The sequence below is a fragment of the Amblyomma maculatum genome, chromosome 3, assembly GCF_055883805.1.
Source record: "Amblyomma maculatum isolate TAMU_Amacu chromosome 3, ASM5588380v1, whole genome shotgun sequence".
Lineage (NCBI taxonomy): Eukaryota > Metazoa > Arthropoda > Arachnida > Ixodida > Ixodidae > Amblyomma > Amblyomma maculatum.
This window is the reverse complement of record NC_139346.1, coordinates 28,305,976-28,317,566: the sequence shown is the minus strand read 5'-3', so window position 1 is coordinate 28,317,566 and position 11,591 is coordinate 28,305,976. Positions and strand designations below refer to the sequence as shown.

Below are 11,591 nucleotides of genomic sequence, written 5' to 3'. Positions count from 1 at the left end.
TGCGAACAAGACATCCTACTGCTAGAGAAATGCTCAACTAGTATGCAGTGAGATTGGCAACCATGTTCTTTGTACCACATTTCATCTATTTAAGAAATATGGAAGTGGTGTTGCCTCAGTAGTTCAGTTCAGAATTTCAAGAATATTGTATAGAGCAGCATATTGTGCAGAACATCATGCTAAAATGTTGAGTAGTGAGAGTTTGCAGAAGAAATTTAGGAATTTCAATTTCAAAGTTTTGTTTTGTACCTTGGTCGAGTGCAATATCTGAAATATGGTACTGTCATCTTTGGCCATGAGCCTTCAGGCTGCTGCAAGATTATGAGATCAAAAACGGTGTCCTGCATTTGCTTCCATATGATGTACCAATTTATGGTGCATGTTTTATGACTGTACGATATAGGCCCTCTCATATTGGACAAAGAAGGAAGGCTTGTTCTCTAATTAGATGTAAGCACTCCAAAATATCTTGGGGTGTTTCTACGAAGAGGTAATTAGAGTGAAAATCCTTAGTCTTCCTCATAGTGCCATCTTGAGGTGAATGTATAAGGTATTGCCTCCACACTAGGCCGCAACAATGATGTGGCTAGTCGCTTGAGAGGAATGCTCGGGCTAGACCGGTTCGAACATTAAAAAACATTTCCTAGGTCAGCCTGCATAACCCATGCCTACTCTTCCGTCTGCAATTACTGCTGTGAGTATAGCAGCACATTTCACAACATGCGGTATCATATTGCCGTTTGAAGCGCTATTTCCTCGGAAAGTGTTAGGTCTGGTTTGTACCTGTGGTGTCAACAGCATAAATATACTATGGGGCCTGCTTTTTTGCTGATATGCAGAAGGCCTTCTGCCAGGTAGGTGCCTTTTAAAAGCAATGGTAGAAGCATGGAATGCACAAAAATATTGATGACCAGGCGTGCAACTGACTCCAAGGCAGACACTTGACACACAAGCCACGCAGCAAAGAAGTTTTGCCTTTTGTCACAAAGCACATCTGCAACATTTGCAGAAATGATGGCACCTGCTGACTCATCTGTGGTCCTATGTGCAGTCAACAGTGAACTCTCCTTAACATGAATTTCATTAGGGTGCATTTTGTAAAATATCTGCTTGGCTTAACTTCCTACTGGACAAATCCACCAAATATGAGCCCCCATGGCTAGTGCGACCCCATAGGGTGGCCACTCTGAGTAGTGTGCAGCAGCTCAGAAGAGATTAATTAACCAGAGATAATCAGCACCTCTGTGCACAGACATTCTTTCTGCCTTGCAGCTGTGGACTGCAGGGCCTTGCATGTGAAATTATGTAAAACGCTGAATGTCCTCACCAGATTTTCATTGCCATCACATTAAAACCACCATCAGAGAAAAACATGAAACGTCCTGTGTTGTACATCATAAAAATCACTGATTCGCCAATAGTGTATACAACATCGTAATAACATGTGATAAGGTCGTTGGTGAGCTTTGAGTCAGTTGGCAGCTGTTAGGCATTCGTGCAGACTTGTCTAGGCGGCCTTGATTGTGTGTTGGGTTGAAATGGAGCCGGAATCAATGCCACTTATGTCTACCACAGTGGAAAATCCCCGTGAGCAGGCAGGGCTAGTATAGAAGTGTGTGGCTGAAGACGGAGCATCAGCGGCTCCAGCCAGAGCTGACTACAGACTTTAATGCCATAAAATTCTGAACTGCTATTGTAATTACATGACCAAGGGTTTTTTTTTTTTTCCCCAGAGCATCACTGTTGAGACTGCAATTTAATGGAAGTCAGGCAGATATGTTTCCATGCTGCAAAGTAGTGATTCTTTGCTACCCACTTCAGTTGAATGGTTGCTTGCTAGCTGTTTGGAAATTTTAAAGCTACCAATTCGACTCTTCGAGAGAGGTTTCCTTGCAAAATTGTCAACTCTCTCCCAATTCTTCAGTGGTGTTTGCATGTTCTCATGGGTGGTGCTAGGGGGACACTAAAAAAGACCATTATGGTGTTTACTTGTAACTTTATAAATTGAAAGTATAGAAAAGATGCGTAAAATTATGCCTCATTGAATAGTACTATGCTGGGACAGTTATCGCTTTCTGGTTGATGGGCTGGTGCATATCGACCAACAGGCAGCAGCCAGTCTTTCATGATCACGTAGGTAGCTGGGCAAGCTCAAAGAAGGATGTGAAGAGAGAATGCAAGCCTGCACTTGTGCTCCCTTTGCATCCTTCTTTGTGTCTACATAATCATCCATGTGCTAATGTCCAGAGTTCCAAGCCACGTGCAAATCTAAGTGACCAGCACTGCACATCACCCAGTAGGAAACACAGTGGGTGAAGTGCTTTTCTAGCAGGGATGTTTACCGATGATAAGGGGTACCTCTTCATTTCCATGGGAGCAATCATGGGAGCAATGATGTAACACCACTGGCACTTCATCGGAGTGTAACATGGGAATTAAAACAGGAACTCCATTTGCAATTTTCTGAAATGCAGCCATTGTGCAGAGAAAATATGTTTATAGTGTTCCTGATGGGCAATCCCTTCAGCCTAGTCCATCTTCTCATTCAGTGTATGGTTTTATGGGGTTCAACATCCTAAACTGACTCTGGCTATGTGGGAAGCAGCAGTGGAAGGCACTGGATGACTTTGGCCACCTGGGAATCTATAATGTGCACTGATATCGCACAGCACACGGGCACCTTGTGTTTCAATTCAAAGTCTAGTACCCTGGTTCAGTATTCGTGAATTTCCCCTTTATGCAGAACAGATTTACAAGCCATGCAATTTATGTTAGAAGATCTCCTCGGTATTTTTTGCATGAACAAGCAAAGAAGGTACCACAGCACAATAGCAGAGCTGGTACACACAGTCAAGTAACAATGCAAATAAAAATGCCTGCGATCCTCAAAATGTTCAGAAAAAGCAGGTAAAAACAACCTATAGCCTTAGTGATCTTACTGATGCTTTGTACAACACTGAAGGCCTGTTGAGTGGTGCACGGTGGACATCGCTAGAAGACTATCCTCTGTCGTTATTTCCAGCTGCAAATAGGCTTTGCGCAGCTGTCATCTGGCGTTTCGTCGTGAGCAAATCGCACATAACAGTCTCTGGATGAAAATGCGCATGCATGGGTGCCTCTTTTAACAAGCACTAAGGAAATTGTTCATGAAACCTTATTAACGCTGCAGTGTTCACTGCTAACTTCACCTGGCATACCTTGGAAGGTCTTTGTTAAAACAAGTCCAGGCAATTACCATCACAGTTGTAGTCAGAAATAACCGATTAATAACATGGGATAGGCCAGCGATATGAACAGACCAAGCATATATTTAACCTGGTCACAGTTACAACCAAAACAAAAAAGTCTTACTGCAGTTGGTCAAACACTGGCAACAAAGTGCTTAGTAACTGCAGACTACATGCATGTGCTGATACTCCCAGCATTGGTAAAGGATCTGAACATTTCTCACACAACTGTTGACATAGCTGTGCTGGATTTTGTTGGCATGCTTATGAAACGACGCAAGCAGCTTCACAGGTTGACACGTGTACTCCTCCAAAAGTCTGTGTCAAGTGGACTCGATACGGTTACACACTGGTAGAAATTTCAAATTATAAACACATGAAAGGGAATTTGTAGATAAGATGTAGCAAAGGAGATCAAAGCTTTAAAAATATCCTTGACAGCATCCCTGACCTGTCCACAGATATGCCTAGACTACTAAGGCCATAGAGTTTCTATATGCAATGTTTATAAACTTTATGACTAAGGCCAAAGCTATTAACAGCTTAAGTATTCTCAAGTGCTGCAAATTGTCCTTAAATAATAAAGAACTGGTATGTGTTTCATATGAGTAACCCTGCAATGCACGCTATCTCTTCTGAGCATGTGACAAGTCTGTATCTTTTCTTCCGCTGATTTACAGCATGCACCCAAACTACTACTACACTGAAATAATGTCCCTCAGGTATGCAAGGCAGGCAGATACATTTTCTCCAGGTAAAATGTACAATTACACAAAATGTAGGAAATGCATGGTGTACATAAAATCTGTGCTAGCAACCACTAGTGGTTCTGTACTGTCGCATGAAGCTAAGCGCTCAGGTTGCACGAGGCAATGCACGGCACAGTTCTGTGGATGCCTGTGATGACGTCTCCTGTGCTGAACGATGGTTCGAAATACTGGCTCAACAACTATGTTGAGTGACACCTATCCAACTTCAGACATCGAGCATCACTGGAACTGGACCGTCTCGACGACAGTCTCAACACCTTGCACAGACTCAACGGCACCCAGCAGCAACGCATCAGCTGAGAGTGCCTCGGCCGTCAGTGTGACGGTGAGTGTGCCGTCATCGGCTACGCTCAGTGTATCTTCCGCCTCAGTGCCCGCAATGACCTGGTGGTGTTGCAGCTCGACCACGTCATCTTCGTCAGCCAGCACCGCGTCGCCCCCTCCTCCCGCTGATGCAGCGTCAAGCAGCAGTGCAGCGGCTGCCTTGGCGCGCTTGCCCGTGCTGCCCAACACGGTACTGTGCACGTGAAACAGATGTCGGCGCAGCATCTTGTTGGAGACGACACCCTTGTGGCACAGTGGGCAGAAGATGTGGTAGTCACCAGTGTGGAAGCGCGTGATGTGGTGTCGCCGTGACATGGCCAGCGTGAATGCCTTGTCACAGTAAGGGCAGCGGAAGGGCTTCTCGCCGCGGTGGCGACGCATGTGAGCCTCGAACACACCCTGCGACATAGAGAGAAGACAGAAAGGGACTTGATTGTGAAGCCCAACCACGCCCCGTCCAGCATCCAAGGCAAGCTCGGTCATCCCTTCTATGCCAATGAGGTTGTGCCAGTTGCATGCATATTACCTACAGATCTATTTTAGTGCATAGCTCTTACGTGCACATTCGATGGTTGAGCTGCATTGCCGTTGGTGCCATTGCTGGTGTAACTGAGCCAACACCAAAGAGATTTTCTCAAAAGAAGCAAAAGAAAAGCCACGAGCTCTGTACCACATGCTCGTGACTCTTCTGCTGAGAAATCATCTGTGGCTTATAGAAAAAATAGAGTACTTTATGACTTGACATACAGCATACAAGCACCACTCAAGTTCTTTGCCTCAATATTTCGCAAAAATGCTTGTATAGCTAAGCTCAAATTTTGCATTAAGGAGTATTGTAATCATTCTCGTAATATTTTTATAACATACAGCATAGTCACAGCTAGCTTATTTGCATTGGTACTCTTAGCTCTTCTAGTGCCAATAAAGCCATTGTTCTGCCTTCAGCAGCAATAAACACGAGTTACCTGCCATTGTGCAGAGCATGGCTGGCCAGCATAGAACACAGAATGTGCTAGCTTCGTAAAGAATATCCACCGCAATATCAAAGGAGGCATCTACTGTGCTCATGTAAGCTGATTTACAGCAGATATTTTCCAAATGAAAACCATAATTGGAAGACCCCATTTTCACTTCCTCCTTTGCTGACAAAAGGAATCGCTGCAATGGGAGGTGAACTCATTGCCCACCAATGTAACCGGGACTGACTTTAATCTACGTAAACCTCAACTCTGCACAGTTGCCATCAGCTATCGAGATTGTCTGTAAAGGAGAATTGTTGAAAGGTGACAATGGTGCCTTCCCCTTACCAATACCTCTTTCGCCTTATTCCTTGCATACTCATAGCACAAAAAGGGGAGAGCACAAAGTGAACCAGAGGTTCTGGTTAGAAAACATCCTTGCAGAGACAGAATGCTGAAAACCACCAAATACCTCCGAGTGGAGGGTGACCTGGCAGAGGTCGCACTTGAAGACGGTGTCCTGCGAGTGTCGGTAGCGGTGGGCTGCCAGGCTGCCCGGGTACTTGAAGCGCTTCTTGCACACCTCGCACGTGTGGCTCCACGTGCTGGGGCCGGCCTTTTCATGCTTGTGCACGATGGCATGGAAGTTGAGCGAGGCAATCTTGTTGAAGCCCTGGCCACACGTGTGGCACCGGTAGTGCAGCTCTCGCGAGTGCGCCTGCACAGACCACTCAGGTTGGTTGCAAGCAAACAACGCAGCAAAGCTACCACAAAGCAAAGGTAGCACAAAAGTGTAAAAATAAAGAGCATTCTCTAGCCAGGCATATAAACTGTGACCCTTGGACTCGATATGCAGCTGGCACAAGCACCTCGCAACTTAAGCACTACACCCACAGTATTATTAGTTGATCTGAATTCAAAACTCTAAACATTTTATTGCTTCAGTTAACAAGTGCACCCACCTTTCGAATGGGTAAGTGCAAGTCAAGTGCAGACAAACAGACAAGTGCCTTGTGGTAGAGCGTCTGCCTCACATTCAAGAGATACCAGGTTCGATCCCTAGTGCTGCCGGGTACCCACAGGTTTTTCAATGGGTACAAGCTTTCCCCCGACCTGGTGCTCGGCTCTTTGCGGCGAAATGCTTCGGCAAGGGGTCATAGGTCCCAAACAGTTGCGTCGATGGGACAGTGTTCCGCTCCGCCATCGGACAAGTCCGCCTTGCACAGCAAAAGTCCATTATGTAGCTCTTTACTTTTTTTTAATTCTTTTAACCAACATTCTTGGTCTATGGCCCCTTTTTCCAAGCATTTCACCCCAGAAGAGCCAAGCAAAAATCCGTGGGGAGGGGGGAGGTGGTAATAGGATTGCGAGATGCTTTCTGATGCACTCACCTTGTGCTAAACTGTTCATCTGTCCTTTCTGACACAAGTTTGAATCAACCAGAGTATTTAGAGCCAATTTTCACCCCTATCAATGTGTTTGCTGCTGCCAAGCCAATGCCAACATAACGAGAGAGCTAGAAGATGAATTTTCACAGAGACCAATAACCGGACGTTGTGACCCTCATTGCTCCAGAGGCCTTGCAGAGTGCTGTCCCCTTCCATGCATAACCCAAGGCCCAAATGAAACTGAATGTGTAATGGCAGGCTATCAATGCATCTACACCTCCACTCGATCCTGCGTAAATCAATTTGCTTTGCTTGATCACGTGATTGGTTCCTTTATTATAGAGCGACAGCAGCCACCAGTATGAAATCCCTCAAAACCAGCATTCACGTCCTCCAGCACCGTGGAAGCTACAGCGATGAGAGAGAAAGGGGGGGAGGTGCACAGAGCCTTTGGTGCAGCTGCTGTAGAAGGGAACCAGTGGGGTTAGAATGAAGCACTACGGACGCTAGACAGCAGAGTACATCGTGCGGAGAAGCCGCTAGGGGGGTCAAAAAAGGATGAGAACCACACAACGCTCAACAACCAATATAGCTTCAAAACAGCACACGGCAAAGACGAGGACCAGATGGACATTTTACACCACAACACACAGCTAGCAGCTATCACTGTGCTTAGCCCATTACATAGCATCAGAGAGCCGGGAGGAGAGGTTTGTGCATGCAGTACCTGCAGATGCAGGTCGTACAGGCCCTGTGTCTCAAAGTACTTAGCGCACTGAGCACAGGCGCTTCCCCGCTGCTCCTCGTGGGCTTGCAGGTGTTCCTGGAAGCTGGAGGGCAGCACGAACACACGGGGGCAGTGGGGGCACGGGTAGCTTTCGCTGGTGTGTGCCGTGCGGATGTGGCGTTCGGCCTGGTTGCGCTCGATGAACCCTTTGCTGCAGAGGTCACATGCAAAGGGCCACACGCCCGTGTGGTCCACTAGGTGGCGCAGGTAGCCCTTGCGGCTGTACGACACGTATGTGCAGTGCTCGCACCGGAACAGCTTCAGGTTGGGTGCACTCTGCACAAATGAAGGGAGAGAGGCATGCATGGCTTCACAGGAGAATGGACTAAGGCAAAGACACTGTGCAAAATAATGGACAAAGAGGAAAAGAGAAAGTTCACGAGTAAACCTGAACGTGAAATTGAGAGAAGTCCACAATTTTTCATTACACGCAGTTTTCACACGGAAGCTTGCAATGATAATGTGGGAACGAAATCAAATTACAACATCAACACAAGTGAACTCATTCAGCAAAATAATGTGGAAACATGGGCTTGTTGGTTCTGACCTTTTAGCACTGTGTGTGTGTCCTCTCATTGTTTGTCCCTGTCATTTGTTATACCACTATGACTTTTAAAAGTCACATTTGCAAATTATTTATAGTAAACCCCAGTTAGTTGAAGTTGTAAAAACAGAGGAACACTAGCTTAAGACACCAGAAGGAAGCAGAAGGAAGACTGACCGTTCCATCAGGCATCAGGGCACCCCCTTTCTCCGACGTTTCTGGCTGGACTGCACACGAAAGATACAATCATATTATCAGTCAACTGTACCAAAACGTTTACACAAATCTGCACATATCTTAGTTGCATCCTGACTAAAAAGAAAAACAGGAAAGGTGAAGCACTTCATCTCTCTAACAGGGGGCACTTCATCGTAATGTGGCTAAGCAACAAAGCGAACCTAGCTGATTTTTATGCCAAGATACATCACAAGTGACAGTTCATCACAGCTTTCAAAATAAGAAAAACAGGGTTGGACATTCTCCATAGGAGTGACCATTTGAACTGTACTGCAAGCATTACTAGGTACTACAGCACTTTGCTTGCCAGCAAAAAAAATGAAGCATTTAGAAGGTACCTTGTTGTACCTATGTACAAATGGCAATCACATTTTCCGCAGTTGTCAATCATAAAGCTGTTCCATTTGAAAGCATCACACAGCATTCTCTTTTTTTTTTTTTTTCCACAAAAAAAGAACTCCTTCGCTTATCCCATACCCTTCAGTTACTGGCCATGCTTTCTGCAGAACATAATTACACCCAAACTGTTTGAAAAACCAGGAATATTTTAAAAACTATGCCCCTTCGTGTTTGGGGAGGACGAGGATTTTGCACAGCACGAAAACATGGCGCCAGCCCGGGTGGTGATCAGATGTGCTACATGACGCACACTTGTGTCCACAGAGCAGGTGCAGCATGAGCTCTCGGCGTGTCATGAAGCGCATAGGGCACAGGGAGCACACATGGTTGGTCTGGCGCAGGTGGACGCGGCTCACATGGCGCTTTTTCTGAGCCAGGAAGTTGAAGCCCTTGGAGCAGTGCTCGCACTTGAATGCCCGACTGGTGCCATGCTTGGCCTGCCTGCACAAGGGATCAAAGGGACCACTAGTACACACCAGGACCCATTTCATACTCTGACAGAGCTTCCATCTCTGCATAGTACAGACACTGGCTCTGCTGGAGCTGTCGTCAAGGAGAAAGCCATTTCTTGCATAAAAATGCAACGTGAGTAGCCACTGCACGTCAAAGCAATACCACTCTTTCCAACACTACAATGTACACGTAAAAAAGAAAGCCTACTTCCCCATGACATTTTGAAAAAGAAAAAAAAAACATTACGAGACCATAAAGCATTCAGCTTTGGTTGGCTCATGCTGAAGCTTGTAGCACTTGACGCACCAGGAAGGAACAAAGGGTACAAAGCACACGCACATGTGTTGTCCTCTTTATTCCACCCTTGTGAGTCAAGCGCTACAAGTTTTGTCATGAACCGATCAACTCGCCTGAACAGCTAGTACCTTGTTCGGTGGCTGCTCATCCTATGAGCAGCGATCGTCTCAATGTTGTTTAAGCTAAGTGTCTCGAATTCCCCCATCAAGCTTATTTCAAAGGCAGCACAGCATTGATGTGTTGCCAGGATCTCCATCTTGCCGTGGTGCAGGTTCATTGCTGGTTGCAGCGGTGAAAGCTATTGTCGCGCGGTAGTGACAAGGCCGTAGGCACAAAAGAGCAAACAGGAGTGGTAACACCGTCATCAACATCAGCCAGACTATACCCAGTTCAGGGCGAATGCCTCTCTCATATTCCTCCAATTAGCCCAGTCCTGTACTAGCTGCATCCACATGACCTCTGCGGGAATTCTTAACCTCATCCGCCCACCTAACGTTCTGCTTCCCCCTGCCACGCTTTCCTTCCCTTGGAATCCAATTTGTTACCCTAAGCAATCATCGATTTTCCTCTCTATGCACTACATCCCCTGCCTATGCCCATTTCTTCTTGATTTCCACTAGAATGTCAGTAACTTGAGTTATTTCTCTGACCCACTCTGCAGGTTCCTATCTCTTAACGTTACTTCTACCATTTTTCGTTCCATAGCCCTCTGCGTTTTCCTCAACTTAAGTGGAACCCTTTTCATTAGCCTCCATGTTTCAGCCCCATAGGTGAGTACAGGTAAGATGCAGGTATTGTATACTTTCCTCCTGAACGATACCATTAAGCACTTAAAATCAGCTCTTTACTATGCTGACTCGCACCACAAAAGAACCAAGCAACTCGGCAGTGGCGATAGCAGTGAACATGCCTGCCTGCAACCATTCCAGACTAATCTCGGCACATCTCACGCTACATCCCACACTGCGCATAAACAAAGATCACAAGATCATTTTGTGCACTGCAATCACAGTGATAAAGCCAGCAGCTGCTGAAAACAACAAAAGCCTTCGCAGCACTGTTGCTATCACTCCAAGATTAAGAACTGCAATGGATGGCCCAGCAGATACTTCCCATTAGCAAGCAAAAGCTCTTTAAATACAAGCAATGCTTTTCAGAACCATCTTACTCACTGTGAAAGAAAATGAGGAGATTGTTTACTGCAGCGGCTTCAACACAGCAGCCATGGTACCTAACATATCTCGGTGTGCTCAAAGTGGATATAATCTAAGTGCTTGATGTGAACCCTGACAGACTGGCTCCACTGCCAGCCTGATCTGCAGGCCCAGAACTCTCTTCCCTATAGAAAGAGGGGGGGGGGGGGGGGGGGGGTTGACTCACTGGTGGTACTTGAGTGTGGTGCTGGTCTTGAAGCTCTCCCCACATTGTTCGCAGCTGAAGCTGCGGTCCTGGCCATGGCAGAGCTGGTGGTTTCGCAGTGCCGTTTTACTGCTCAGACACTTGCCACACTGGTCGCACTGCGGACGCTGCTGGCACCGACCGCGTTCCACGTGTCGCTGGTACCGGATCTGTTGGCACAAGAGTGCATCTACAGTCTCCTCTGTGCCAAGTTTCACCAAGCAGCAAGGATGCCTGTAGCAGCCCAGCTAAAATCTTTCAAGAAGGTCCTCCCAAGCATTCTGGGGAAATGGTTCAGGAGGCCTAGCATCCCAATGCAGAATGTCATGATCACAACCTGTACGGGCATCCATGGTCAGTTCTGAAAGGAGCTGCTGCGCCTGGTGTACGTTCACCATTCGCTCTGCTACCTTGTCACGACCACTGTTGCTCAAGTGAACAGCTGAGATTTACTCTGCACCTTCCAAAGAAGGATATTTCTATAGCTGATTGCCCAGCATTCTGTGCGGCTGGTTGCATCTTCCAAGTCGCTGCATTCGGTGTGTGCACAAAGTGGCAAGAGGAATGATGACTACAAAGTACACCTTATTCCAGTTACTTGCATCTTCTTAACAGCGCATGTCTGCAGTGGCAGTGCGCCGCATGCATCTAGGCTGCTTAACAATGTGTCTGCTTGCTCCAAACACACAAAGAAGGTGAGTGGCCTTATATAGTTGCATGCCAGCTGGGACTGGAGGTCTAAAGGACCATTGCAGTAAACAAGCAGACTCCTTGTCTGTGCACTTTAACATCTGCTTTTTTAATGCCT

At 46.5% G+C, this 11,591-nt stretch overlaps 1 protein-coding gene across 3 annotated transcripts in view; it reads right to left on the bottom strand.

Annotated features, from left to right (window-relative positions):
* Positions 1–750: 750 nt before the first annotated feature.
* LOC146194406 (uncharacterized) overlaps positions 751–11,591 on the bottom strand; it is a 136,598-nt gene continuing 125,757 nt past the window's right edge. The window contains exons 7-12 of one of the 3 annotated variants that reach the window (XM_084597401.1): positions 10,766–10,953; positions 8,886–9,076; positions 8,177–8,226; positions 7,396–7,731; positions 5,753–5,998; positions 751–4,720 (exon numbers count right to left, since the gene is read on the bottom strand). In XM_084597401.1, coding sequence (XP_084453527.1) covers positions 4,217–4,720; positions 5,753–5,998; positions 7,396–7,731; positions 8,177–8,226; positions 8,886–9,076; positions 10,766–10,953 — 1,515 coding nt within the window. In that variant the 3' untranslated portion in view covers positions 751–4,216. The remainder of the gene's footprint in view (positions 4,721–5,752; positions 5,999–7,395; positions 7,732–8,176; positions 8,227–8,885; positions 9,077–10,765; positions 10,954–11,591) is intronic. The other 2 variants (XM_084597400.1, XM_084597399.1) reach the window with 2 other exon arrangements.